Here is a 12,946-nt window from a genome sequence, read left to right as displayed (position 1 = left end):
ATAGATAGATAGATAGATAGATAGATAGATAGATAGATAGATAGATATCTGTTTGTTGGATGCAGGTTTCTGTGCTGATTGATCGCGTCTTCTGTGTTCTTCTCATTTTGTCTTCTGGTTCTATCAGTTTACTGAGAACATTGTGTTAAAACATTCTGCTGTAGTCATTGTTGGCTTACATTTTTTTCTTTATTTTGAGCCTATATCATGAAGGGCATTTACATTTGGGATTGTTAATTTCTCAGGAGATTTGTTACTGGTTTATAAGAACATTCTTTATCCCTAAACATATTTTGTGGCATAAGACTCGATGCTGTCTAATGATAGCTATATGGCTGGTTATGCCTCATAACAAACATAGCTATGTTCTCTTGGCTGTTTTCTTGGTGTATCTTCTCATTCTTTTACTTTCAACTTTTCTGTGTCATTGTGTTTTAGGTGTGTCTCTTATAAACAGCATATAGCTGGATTTTGTTATCTTATCCAATGTGAGAATCTGTCTTTTAACTGGTGAGTTTTAGTCTTTTTATATTTATTGTAGTTGCTACTGTACTTAGATTTGTTATCACTCTGTTATGTGCTATTTTACCATGTATTTTTTTCTCTATTTCTTTTTCCATTGTGAATTGTCTTTATTCATTTTATTTCTTTTACTTGACTGGAAGTTTTACATTCTGTATCTGGAATGCACAACTAGTCATTACTTGTGAAATGTTGTGCTGGGCAGTGGTGGTGTACACCTTTAATCCTAGCACTTGGGAGGCAGAGGCAGGCGGATTTCTGAGTTCGAGGCCAGCCTGGTCTACAGAGTGAGTTCCAGGACAGCCAGGGCTACACAGAGAAACCCTGTCTCGAAAAACCAAAAAAGAAAAAAAAAAACAAGAAAAAAAAAACCTTGTGAAATGTTGTGTATCTGACTCAGTAAAATCTAAAGTTAATCATTCTCTCTGTCCTCTTTTCAAATAATGCTTTGAAATGCTGTAACTCTCGCCATCTTCTCCAGTCTCACATGCCATGGTTGCTCTGTCACTGTCTCCATGTTGTGTTCTTTTCGCCGCTTACTCTCATCATTGCTAAGGACTCCTGTAGTACACATTTGCTTTCATTTAAAAGTGGTAAGTAATCTTTCCCTCTGCTTTAGACAGTTTGCTTTTTTCTGCTATTTGGTTTTTGGTTTTTGTTTTGTTTTGTTTTGTTTTTCTAGTATAGGCAAAGCTTGTTCAGTCTTCCTTGGTCAAAAGTGCTGTCATTTCGTCCTCGGATGGTACTTCAGCTCACAGTTCTGTACCACACTAAATTTACACTATTGTCTGGTCTCCTGTATGTGATTATGAGCATGCAACTGCACTGGTTCTTTTGGGTACTCATTCTTCTGGTTTTAAAATAACTGGTTATTCTCCAGCTCTCATTAGTCTTCAGGTAAAGTTCTCTAGTCCAGGCTCTCTAGAGTTGTAGCTTCTGGAGGCCTTGATTTTATTCAGAAGTCAGTTTCAATGTACAAAGCCTTGTCTGGCCCTGTTTGGAGCATTGCCCACATGCCTCTCTTTTCTTGTGAAATAACCACCCCAGAGCTGCCACCATACAAATGCTCAGCTCTCTCTTCTGTGCCACTTGAGGGCTTTTATTCTTGCTTATGCACTTGCTGTGCATTTTAAGGCAAAATGATTGTTTTACATGACAGTTTAGGGTGCACCTAAAAGGAATTTTCTCATTTGTCTACTCTCACTTGTCTGGAACTCTAAGTCTGGTAGTGCTGTTCATTGATTTCTTTCCGTGAAATTGAGAGTGGTGTATTCCAGTTTATTTTTAAGCTAGTATAATACAGATTGATTTCACTCTATTGAGTCCTGGGGTAATTTATAAAGGATATTGCCTTCTGAAAAAAAAAAAAGGAAGTATTTGGAAAATTTCTCTCTTGTTTTGTGTTTTCTCCCAGAAGCCAGAGACAAGATATGCTAGAGTATCTCTTAGGGCCCCTTTCATACTATGGTCTACAGGTGTTTTAGCCCCTTATAGAAATGGAATGTATTTCATCTGACTTAGGTGCATTCTCCTGTACATTTTACATCACTTCTAGATTACTTATACCTATTAAATGAAGTTCTATGGAAACAGTTGTAACAATATACCATGACAAGAAAGATGTTGGTGTTCAGTACACATTTTTTTTTTATTTCTGAGTATTTTCCATCTGTATTTGGTTGAATCTTCAGATGAGAAACCTGAGACCATAGAAGGACCATAGCCCTCAGCCTTCATCTGAAAAGGAAAATTGAGATGTTATTTTAAGAATTATGGAGATGGAATTAGAGCCTTTCTTGTTTGGTCTGGGGTCTTTGGTTTGGACAGGTGTTTACTAAAGGTGTTGAGTTTTTCCTGTGTGCACTTGGATGTGGCAGCTACTGTGCTCACTATGAACATTTGTTTCCATAAGTAACTCATTTCCTTCTTTGATATTCTTTTCCTTATGTCATATTCTTGATGGCCCCTTAATAGTAGATCCTGTCACTCAAAACACAGGCTTTTTGGCTTTCTATTGTCTTCCCTTGTCTGGCTATATTCATTCTCTCTCTCTCTCTCTCTCTCTCTCTCTCTCTCTCTCTCTCTCTCTAGGGTTTTGTTTTGCTTTTCTCATTGATCACTATGTAATTTCTTTTATGCTCCGTGGCCTTTCCCTACCAGACCATGTCCATTATGTCGTCCCATATAGCGTCTCCTCTTGTTTAACTCCCCTTGCCACTGTATGTCATTGTCCTGTGTTGCCATTGGGTTTGGATTGCTTCACTTTTGTACCCGTCTTTAACTTTAGCCTGTGAACCATTGTTCTGTAGTCTCATGAAAGACTGAAACTGTTAATCTTTTGTAACCTTCTCCCCGAAAGCTTGCACTGCCAAAATAGAACAGTAAAGAAAGAATGAAATTCCCTTCCTCTCAACCTCAGAAGCAGTTAGCCATAAAGCCACATGTAATGACTGTTACACCATGTACTGCTGAGTCTAAGTGTGTTTCTCTTATTATTATAGAAGCAGAGAAGATTGCACAGGTGGCAAAAATTCGATTTCAACAGAAAGTGATGGAGAAAGAAACTGAAAAACGCATTTCTGAGATTGAAGGTACAAGAGTGAAAGGCTGAAGTTCTGAGTGTCCTGAACTGCCTCTCTGCCCAGGACCAGTTCCTGATTGTCTTGTGGGGGAAAGCCATAGGACCTGCTGGTCTGGAGATGCAGCTAGCCTGATACTCTAGACGAACAACAAGAAAGAAAACAAACAACAAAACCTATGTAATCTAGTTCTCTCTTTAGTCTGTGACTTGTGGCTCAGCCTTTCATTTCCTTTCTTACAATGGGTCTTTTTAGCTCTTACTTTATTTTCAGATGAAGTATAAGAATTTCTCAAAATCTTTTGTTAAAACAAAATAAGTGTCTAGAGACATGGCTCAGTGGTTAAGAACACTGGCTGCTCTTCCAGAGGACCAGGTCCAATCCGCAGACCCACGTGATAGTTCATAACTGTCTATGATTCCAGTCCCAGGGGGATCTAACACCCTCTTGTATACATATGATGTGCAGAGATACATGGCAGGTAAAATGCTCATGTACATAAAAATGAAAAGCTTTTAGGCATGTGCTTGGAAAGGGCAGGGGAGATAGCTCAGGGCTTAAGAATACACACTGAGTTCAGTTCTAAGAACCCATGTTAGGTAGTCCTCAGCTGCCTCTAACTACAGCTCTAGATGATCAGATACCTTCTGCATACCTTTAGGGTCACTGTTCTCTCTCTCTCTTTCTCTCTCTCTGTGTTGTGTGTGTGTATCTGTCTGTCAGTCTGTCTGCCTCTATCTTTCTCACTCTCTCACACATAATTTAAATATGTAAATTAAACACAAATAATTTTTTAATGTTTAAGATAATAACCACCACCAGTTTGTCACATGTCAACAGCAATAACAGCAAATTAGCTGGGGGAAAAGATACAGTCCAGTTGTAGTGAAAACTCTGTAATCACTTAGTGATCTGTTCATTATTGAACCCAAGGCCTTGCATATGCTAATGGGATATTCTTAGACCACAGTCTTTTTTTTTTTTTTTATGAAAGCTTTAATTTATTCCCTCACCAAAGACAATCAAAGGGGGTGAAAGGTCAAGATTTTACTGTCTTCATAACAAAATCGGCTTAGAACTGGATCACTTGGCCCTTTCTCTTCTTGTCGCCTCCCAGTTCAAAATGCTTGCACCTCTTACTAGCCAGCATCCTCTTAGATCTGCAGTTGGGCTCCACACACTCCAGTCGCAGCATGATCTTCTTTGTAGTTTTAGCCTTTTTGCGGAAAATAGGCTTAGTCTGACCACCATAGCCACTCTGTTTCCTGTCATAACGCCGCTTTCCCTGGGCATACAAAGAATCCTTGCCCTTCTTGTACTGGGTCACCTTGTGGGGTTGGTGCTTCCCACATTTCTTGCAGAATGTCTGGCGGGTCTTAGGAACGTTCACCATGTTGGCAGGAGCGCTATCAGCTCAGAAAGAGAGAGGAGAGAGCAGCAACGGAAGTTTTCGACCACAGTCTTTATGCTTGATTATGCCTATGGTTGTTTTGCCTGACCCCTGCCTGGGTGGAGGATAAGGCTTTAGGTGATGGAAAGTTGGAGGGAGGTAGAGGACAAAGGAACCACTTAGACCAGAAAATGAGTTAACTCAAAATGCGGTTGTTCAACAGTGATGAATATATTCCCCTTAAAAGGGAGCTGTCCTGAGGACTGAGATTTTTTAAATTGTTAAAGTTATAGCTTAAGTGAGGCAAACAATTGAAATAATAAGCAGTAAAAAAGATACTCTTACCCAGATGAGGGAATCAAGTGGCAGTTTTCCTTCATTGCAAACATGCTGTCACTGTTTTGTTTGCTAGATGCCGCGTTCCTGGCCCGCGAGAAGGCAAAAGCAGATGCTGAGTACTATGCTGCACACAAATACGCCACCTCAAACAAGGTACCCGCTCTCCACGCCCTCCCCTAGTAGCTGTTAGTGCTGTGCATTTGAAATCATGGGTTCTAGTGTGTGTACAAGTCGTTGTATTCAATGTCAGGAAAGGGCAGTGGCTGGCCCATCATCGACCAATTCCGTAGAAAGACATATTGATGCCCAAACATTGTTGTCTGTTTTTATAAAGGAAAGGAGTAAAGACCAGCAGATGCACAAGCAGAGGTCAGGTGCCATAAAACCATTCATGTGTCCTGAAAGGAGGGGTTCTGGAAAGTTGAAGGTCTCTGGAGAAAGTGACAGAGAGAGAGGAAGGCTGAGCTAGAGTAGCTTTCCAGACAGTCCGCTTTCTGGACAGGAGCTGCACTTCTGTAGACCGAGAGCGGGTGACTAGATATTCCTGGGGAAATTAAGACATGACAGAAATGGGTTCTAAACCAAAAGCAAGTTTGGTTGAAAATATCAACACAAAATACTAGTAGGGAGGCTGATGATGTAGCTAGGTTGATAGAGTGCTTAGCTAACATAGCTGACCCTCAGTTTGATCTCTTAACACCACATAAATGTGGGTGTGATGACAGATGTCTAGAACCCCAGTAATCTGATGGTACAAGTAGGAGAATTAAAAGTCCAAGGTCACCCTCTGTTACATAGCAAGTTTGAGGCCAGCCTGAAATATGTGAGGTCCATTTTCAAACAGGAACTGTTGGTAGAAGCTGTTGTAGTTGTTGACAGACATCCATCTTATCACAAATAAGTAAAATAGCCAACTTGTAGGTAAAGGCAAGAAGCCAGCCTAGGTGATATCTAGACAGACTCCAATTCTCAGATTTGGTTGAAAAAGTTGAGTCACTAAGACAACTGGTTAAACAGTTGTGAACCTAGGCTTTTCCTTGGAAACCCTAACACTGCTCTGTTGAATTGTATACCTCTCTCAAGAGAATCAGAAATTCTGTGTCATTTCCTGGTTGAGTTGAGCTACATGAAATAGAAAATGCATGTAAACTACTTTATAAGCTACAAAAGAAATACTATGTTATTTGACCCCCAATCTATTTTGAAAAAATATGGCTTATCCTACATTAAGACAGGAAGGAGTTTGTTAAAGGAATTTTAATCAAGAACTTTGCTGTTGATAGGATAGCCACACTTCAAAATGAAATAATGTCACTGGCAAACATTCCAAGTTGAGTCATGTTACTCAGGAGAGCAACTGGAGAAACAGCCTTCAGGAAAAAGAGATGACTGTTGTCCTAAACTGTTCTAATTCTTCTGTTCCTGTTTACCCCACACAGCACAAACTGACCCCAGAATACCTGGAGCTCAAGAAGTACCAGGCCATTGCTTCTAACAGTAAGATCTACTTTGGCAGCAGCATCCCTAACATGTTCGTGGACTCCTCTTGTGCTTTGAAATACTCTGATGTTAGGACTGGAAGAGAAGGCTCCCTTCCCCCTGAGGAGGCTCTTAAACCCTCTGGAGAGAGCCCCATCCAAAACAAGGAGAACACAGGTTGATGCAAGAGGTGGAAATGTTCTCCCATATCAAGACGTGACCCAAGGGGCTAAGTGGGAACAGTGGTTATATGGACACTTATGATTCACAGAGAATTTGTGCTCTGTTGTGATTCTCTTGTCATAGTCCTGGTTTGCCAGCTGACTACAGGATAGATCCAGCTGTCTGCCACTCAAATGGTCTCTGCAACCACAGTTTTATCAAGTATCCTGTATGAGTTCATTTGTAAACCAGTACTCATGAATGAGGGAAAGTCTGATGCTAAGATACTGCCTGCACTGGAATGTCAATCACTATATAACAAGCTGTGTTTTTTAAAAGCTGAGGTCTATTGAATAATGTTTACATTGGTCCCTGGGGACATGTGTGCTCAGACATTCAAAAACTAGGAGGCCAGAGAGAAGACCTTCAGAAAACGGTAAGTTAAAGAAGACAAGTGTCATCAGACACATGGGACCCAGGCTCTCTTTAAAGTCTAGTCCCAGCATTCCTCCATGTGATTAACAGCCAGACCTCTGGGTTCCTAGGAAATTATCTTCCAGTTGAACAACCATTTACTTGATACAAATTGTACCTTTCTGTTTTTCTATAGTCAGGTTGGTGGCCTGCAGGGACACGCACTTTGCCACCCAACCAGAGGTTCCTCGCAGAGATTCCCAGTCACTAGTTTATTGCATTAGTAGACTCAGAGATCTAGAAAGCAGCTGAAATTTAAGGGAGATAAAGCCTGCGCTGCACCAAAGCTGTAGGGCCCTGTGTTTCCTCTATTCAGTGATGTCATCAACCTCACTGCCCCAGTCCATGTGTGACTAAAGTACCTGGTTTTAGCCACACACAACTGCTTAGATGTCACCTCTTGGCTGACCAAAGCTGGGACAAGGCTTTAACCAGACACAGGAGCAGTGTGCAATATCTACTTCACTGCATAGTATTATATCATAATTGCAGGATTTTTTATTTTTAAAACTGGACTTGGGGCACATTCATTCACCCCAGCACTTCTATCTAAAGGCCAAGGTTCTAGGGCTGCCGTGGTCACTAACACACTGATTCTCCTTAAAGTAGTTCACAAAGTGTGGAACCAAGTGACCTAGACAGTAACCTTAGTTGTCTTTGTCTCCTTCCCTGGGATGTGGATATCAAAGTTGTCTTTCCAACTTTCACCTTTTCTAGGAGATAAGAATTCTCTTGACTTCCTGGGTAGCCATTGAATTTATTTTCCATGAGAAGAAGACAAAGTTAGCCTGTGGCTATAGGAGCTCACTTCATCCAGACCTTTTTGCCCATCACATTAACTTTCCTGGGGTATTGCACTGCACAGGTAGACCTGAGTCTGCCCAGCTTGTTGACAGTTCGTGTGTATACTGTGTTGAAGCCAGACAGAAAAGTAATGGGGCCACTTCCTGAAACTTCTCGGCTGTTGATCTCACAGCAGCTAAAGGGTTGTGCCAAACATATTGAGAAAGGAAAGCCCAAATATGAATGGGTTTTTCCATGGCCTTATAGTGTAGAGGCATTTGTAATATGGAGAAAATAATTTTTTTCATTTAATTATAGAAATTACCTTTAAATAGATTTTGTGTTCTTTGGCCCTTCTTACAAGAATTTTTAAGCTATACAAATACTCCTGTTATATTGTTGCTGCAGATAAATAATGCTTGTTGTGGGATATCTGGATCATTGAGCTTTGTGCTTTCATTCCTAGAGATGTTTCTTCTTCCCATTTAGTGGAATGCTGTTGCCCCAAAGTGATGGTTGTGGGTTTTCTTACCAGTCATAGGCCCTGGTGAAGAACAGGGAAGCCATTGTGAAAGATTAAAGAAAGCACTTCCACTTGAGCTCCATATGGAGTGAGCTTCCCTGTGCCCACCCAGTGAACTAAGTCTGACCATCCTTCAGGGACGTTCCTTTTGGTAAATATACACTGTAATCTTTAAGTCTAAATTTATATGTGAAAGTTAACTTTTTTAAAAAAAACTAAATAAAATTATTTTCCTATCAGTGATTGTGTGTGTTCTATTTTCTCCATGTCTTCATACTTTCTTGTTGCTGTAACATGTTCTAAAGCTGTCTGTCCTTGCCCATTTCAACTAGAGGGCCAGTATGTTTGCTGATTGAACTTAACTGTAGAAGTTTGTACTTTTTCCAAAATAATGACTACTAGGTATAATTTTTTTTTTAAGATTTATTTATTTATTTTATTTATGAGTACACTGTCGCTGTCTTCGGACACACCAGAATAGGGCATCCAATCTCGTTACGGATGGTTGTGAGCCACCATGTGGTTGCTGGGATTTGAACTCAGGACCTCTGGAAGAGCAGTCAGTGCTCTTAACCGCTGAGCCATCTCTCCAGCCCGGTATAATTTTTTTAAGGTAACATTTCCACTTTTTCCTAACTCTTAGAATTTGATATCAAATTTGTTATTGTTTGTGGGATAAATCAGGACTAAGAGATTGAAGAAGGAAAGATGGGCATTGTGCCCCTTAGAGCCTTACTAGAAGGAAAACAGATTTACATTTAAAAAGGCATGAAGGAGCTGTGTACATTGTAAGTGGTAGTGTTGTGGCATGACTTAATTCATTAATTCCGAGGTTACCAGAGTCAGGATTGGACCTAGATTCTCTCCTGGGGAACATCTTTCTTGGGGAGACAGTTGCAACTGTGCTATTGGGCTAGCAGGGAATAGTAGTTGGGAGCTCCCAGGAAGGAGTCCCTTTGTTTGGCTTCTGGGACTCCACCATACTATCCCACATTAGCTGCCACAGACCAGGGAGCTGTGGCTACTAATTTGAACTCGTTATCCTATAGGCTTTGGTATTGGGATGAGTTCTGCCCAGTCCTGTAAGAAAGTGTTAATTAGCAGTTGTGACTCCTACTTGCTTTAAAGTGATTAAGTCCAGTGTCTGTGGCCCAGGGGCTTTATAATCTGACTGTGTTGTCCTTGCTAGCCATTCTCCTCTAAGGTCGGTGAATGTGCCCTCCCCTCTATTTCCCTTTGTAATGTTCTGTCCTGGCCTACTTTTCTCTCTTGTGGCACCAGCTCTCCTTTGCCAGCTCCTAAGGCGTCCTCATCACTTCAGAGAGTTCACCCTGAACTGTGCTCAGAGTTAGCATTTTCCATTCACCCACTATGAATAGTCAGTCACCCTGCCTCATTACCTGCCTAGAGTTTATCATCACATAAACCTTGGCTCTATAAAGGCAGTGACCATGGCTATATTGTTGCCTGGGGATTGTATATAGTTCTAGCTACTAAGATGGTGTTTAATCTTTGAGACTTGACCAGTTTTGTTTCATGAAAACAAAAAGATAAATATGAAATGCAGGAAAAGATAGTCTAACAAGAGGACTTAGAAGCTGCATTTCAATCCATATGAACAAAGACTTATGAAATAACCATGAAAATTACCAGCCATTTCTAAGTGGCTTACTCATTCTTGCAGCAACTCATTTTGCATCTCTTCAGCAAAATAAGTTGCTGTACCTAGTATAGTAATTTCCATATGGCGATTTCTGGGGTGTGTTAGTTTAATCTGTAGAAATCAGTATGTTTCTGTCTCTGAGTAGCCCAGAAATTCCACAGTAGAGAATGGCTCACTCAGTACTTGATGGGTATGAGCATAAAATAAAACACGTTGATATTTGTCTTCAGGAGCCAAGGTGTAAGATAACTAGATTTAAACATTGGCCACAACCTCAAAGGACATTCCAGTAACCCAGGCCAGTGTCTCCATCGTCTGCTCTTGTGGGACCATTTAGAACAGTCACTTTCCCACTCCTGGTGTCCTTTAGTTATACAGACTGTAACTTATAATGACATTTTTCTTGTTTTTCTTACTGTGTGTTATGGTTTGAGTATGTTCTTCAAAAAGCATGTGTTAAGAAAGAACAACCTCCAGTCCACCGGTCTCTCTCTGAGAGAGCCCAGAGAGGAGACGAAACACTGGAGACAGTGCAGTGAGTAGATTAAGACCATTGTGGCAAGAACGAGTTCATTTTTTTAAAGATTTCATCCCTGTTTGTGTTCCTGCATTCCTCCCTCCTTCCCTCTTCCTCTCTCACCCTCTTATTGTTTCTTATACTCTGCTTTTTGCTGTGAGATGATGCAGCAAGAAGGCATGTTCAGCAGGTATTGTCCTCAATTTTGGATTTCCAGCCTCCAGAATTGTGAGATTGTTGCTTGTCATTAATAACCTGGTTGACAATGTTCTTTTAGAACAATGCAAGATGAACAAAGAAAAGAAGTTGGCTCCCAAGGAGTAGAGTGTTGCTGTAATAAACATCTGAAAAACGTGAACTTAGTTTTGGAGTTGAATGGTGAGTAGAGGCATTTGGAGAAGCAGCCTGGAAACAGCTTGGTTGCCATGAGCAGAACGTGATGGAATGTTGTAGTGAGGGATCAGCAAGGGGAGCTGTAGGGAAAGTGGATTTTCAACACAGATAGGATGACAGAGACTTCTCAGGGTGCAGAAAGAGGAACTAAGTGTTGGGAGCTTGAGTGAAGGTTATTCTGAGCTGAAAAGAAAGCCACCGTGTGTGTGTGTGTGTGTGTGTGTGTGTGTGTGTGTGTTTGTGTTTCAAGGCGTTGTGGAAGAGGAATCTTAAGATCATTCCCTAAGATTTAGTGGAAGACGTTACTTCCTTTCTTTCATGTGCAGGGGATTGAACCCAGAGTCTGGCACGTGCTGAGCAGATACTCTAGCAATAATTATTCCCCACCATATTTGAAAAAATTCCAGTGTATATACTCTTGAACCAGCTACATTGCTCCTTTTAGCTGTGAATAGCAAAACACAAGGTGAGAAATGATATAAAGATTGAATTTTAAAAGGAAACAGAACTTGGGAATTTGAAGAATTCTTAGCCTAGCACTTGTAAAAAATGATAAGAGAAAACCAGTGTTTGCTGAAGTACTGGTAGAAGACAGCTAGCTGCTGTCCCCTTCAGTCTTGGGACTTCCTAGTCTCTACTTCCAAGACCCAATTTATATGGATTATAAATTACCCAGTTTCAGATACCGTTATAGCATAAGAAGGACTATGATAACCATGTTTTTTGGGAAATATTACATATCTTTGCTGTTATTTCTTTTAATTCATTTTTTTACTAGTTTCTGGTTTTTTAACCTTCAAAAATGTAGTCTCATGTATTTATTAGACACCTATTGTGTTGCTAAAGCAATAAAAAAGACACGGATCCTCTGAGGTGGGGCGGGACAGTTTAGATAACCAAGTACACATAAGTGCACACATGAGTCGCAAGTACACATTAACCAAGTACACATGAGCCGCACAGCAGGCTCCGTGAATCTCAGCGGAATCTGGTGGTTTCTAGGAAGCAATGTGTGGTCTGAGGCAATTTTCAAAGGATGGAGGGAAGACAGCCAGCTGAAAATAGTGATGACACAACGTGTTTAAGGTGATGGGAAAGTCACGTTACATTTAAAATTCAATTTTCTGGATTCCCTCACCTCAACAGTACCATGGGACATGAGAGACTTCTCACTGCAAGCCACTGTTAGTAACTGTTTCTGCTTACTAGCACAGGGCCTCATATGCAGGCATTCTCTCTGAATCCTCACAACCTTAAGAGGTTCTGCTGTCATCTTACAGCTGGGGTTTAGAAAGGTCACTTGACCCAAAAGTAACATAAATAACCAAGTGCAAAGGAAAGCTTTGACCTATACCATGGATCCAGCGGCTTTACCACAGTCCTTAGTCCTGTTTGCTGAAGCAGTTAGGACAGTGAAGACTAAGAATTTAGGAGAGACTTCAGAGGATGTATATAGTCTTAAATGAAGGCCAGGAAAACGGATGAGTGATTGGTTAGCATGTTAAGTAGGGACCAATGGGTTGGCTTTCTCCGCTGTCCATAGGCCTAGGAAGAAGTGCTCTCTAGAGGAGCTGGTCAAAATAGCAGCTGACTGCAGAACCATGAGCCTTTTGGAGCCTGGACAAGCAACACTCTTCCATTATATGAACCAAATGGAACTGAATCACATTGAATGGTCATTGTGGATACCATGTTCAGGTAGGAAGCCTTCCTGCTCTGGTAGTATAAAGTTATGTTGGCTGAAAAAGTTATGTCCCCTTCCCCAGGTCACACCTGCTTCCTGGGGACAACCTACCTAGAGTGTTTGGTACACGAATAGAAAGCAGAAGATTTGTTTGAATGGTTTTCCCTCCAAAATGTCTCCACTTACTGGTAAGCTAGGATTTGCATCTTAATAGCTATATTAAGCCTAATTGCAATTCATGCATAGAAGGGAAATTCGGAGAAACTGGGTATTTGATTCCTCCAGTTCTGTTCAGCCTTACCTCTCTTGACTTTGAGTTCTGTGTGTGTTGGACAGTTGCACCAGATGTCACCTCACTTTCCCCTCGTTGCGTCTCCACTTCATGTAAGCACCTAACACCATGACCAGAGGTAACTTGGGGAGGAAAGGGTTTGTTTC

General features: G+C 40.9%; 2 protein-coding genes across 3 annotated transcripts in view; one reads left to right on the top strand and one right to left on the bottom strand.

Moving 5' to 3' along the window:
• Erlin1 (ER lipid raft associated 1) overlaps window positions 1-8,494 on the top strand; it is a 38,071-nt gene extending 29,577 nt beyond the window's left edge. For both annotated transcript variants that reach the window (XM_028774872.1, XM_028774861.1), the window contains exons 10-12: window positions 3,024-3,113; window positions 4,904-4,983; window positions 6,270-8,494. In XM_028774872.1, coding sequence (XP_028630705.1) covers window positions 3,024-3,113; window positions 4,904-4,983; window positions 6,270-6,491 — 392 coding nt within the window. In that variant the 3' untranslated portion in view covers window positions 6,492-8,494. The remainder of the gene's footprint in view (window positions 1-3,023; window positions 3,114-4,903; window positions 4,984-6,269) is intronic.
• On the bottom strand, window positions 4,086-4,542 carry LOC114627180 (60S ribosomal protein L36a-like). The gene has a single exon (XM_028774882.1). The coding sequence runs from the start codon at window positions 4,492-4,494 to the stop codon at window positions 4,174-4,176; it is 321 nt and encodes a 106-aa protein (XP_028630715.1). The 5' UTR covers window positions 4,495-4,542; the 3' UTR covers window positions 4,086-4,173.
• Window positions 8,495-12,946: the final 4,452 nt, after the last annotated feature.

Source organism: Grammomys surdaster, unplaced genomic scaffold (genome assembly GCF_004785775.1).
Source record: "Grammomys surdaster isolate TR1022 unplaced genomic scaffold, NIH_TR_1.0 66, whole genome shotgun sequence".
NCBI lineage: Eukaryota > Metazoa > Chordata > Mammalia > Rodentia > Muridae > Grammomys > Grammomys surdaster.
This window is presented reverse-complemented; position numbering and strand designations above follow the sequence as displayed.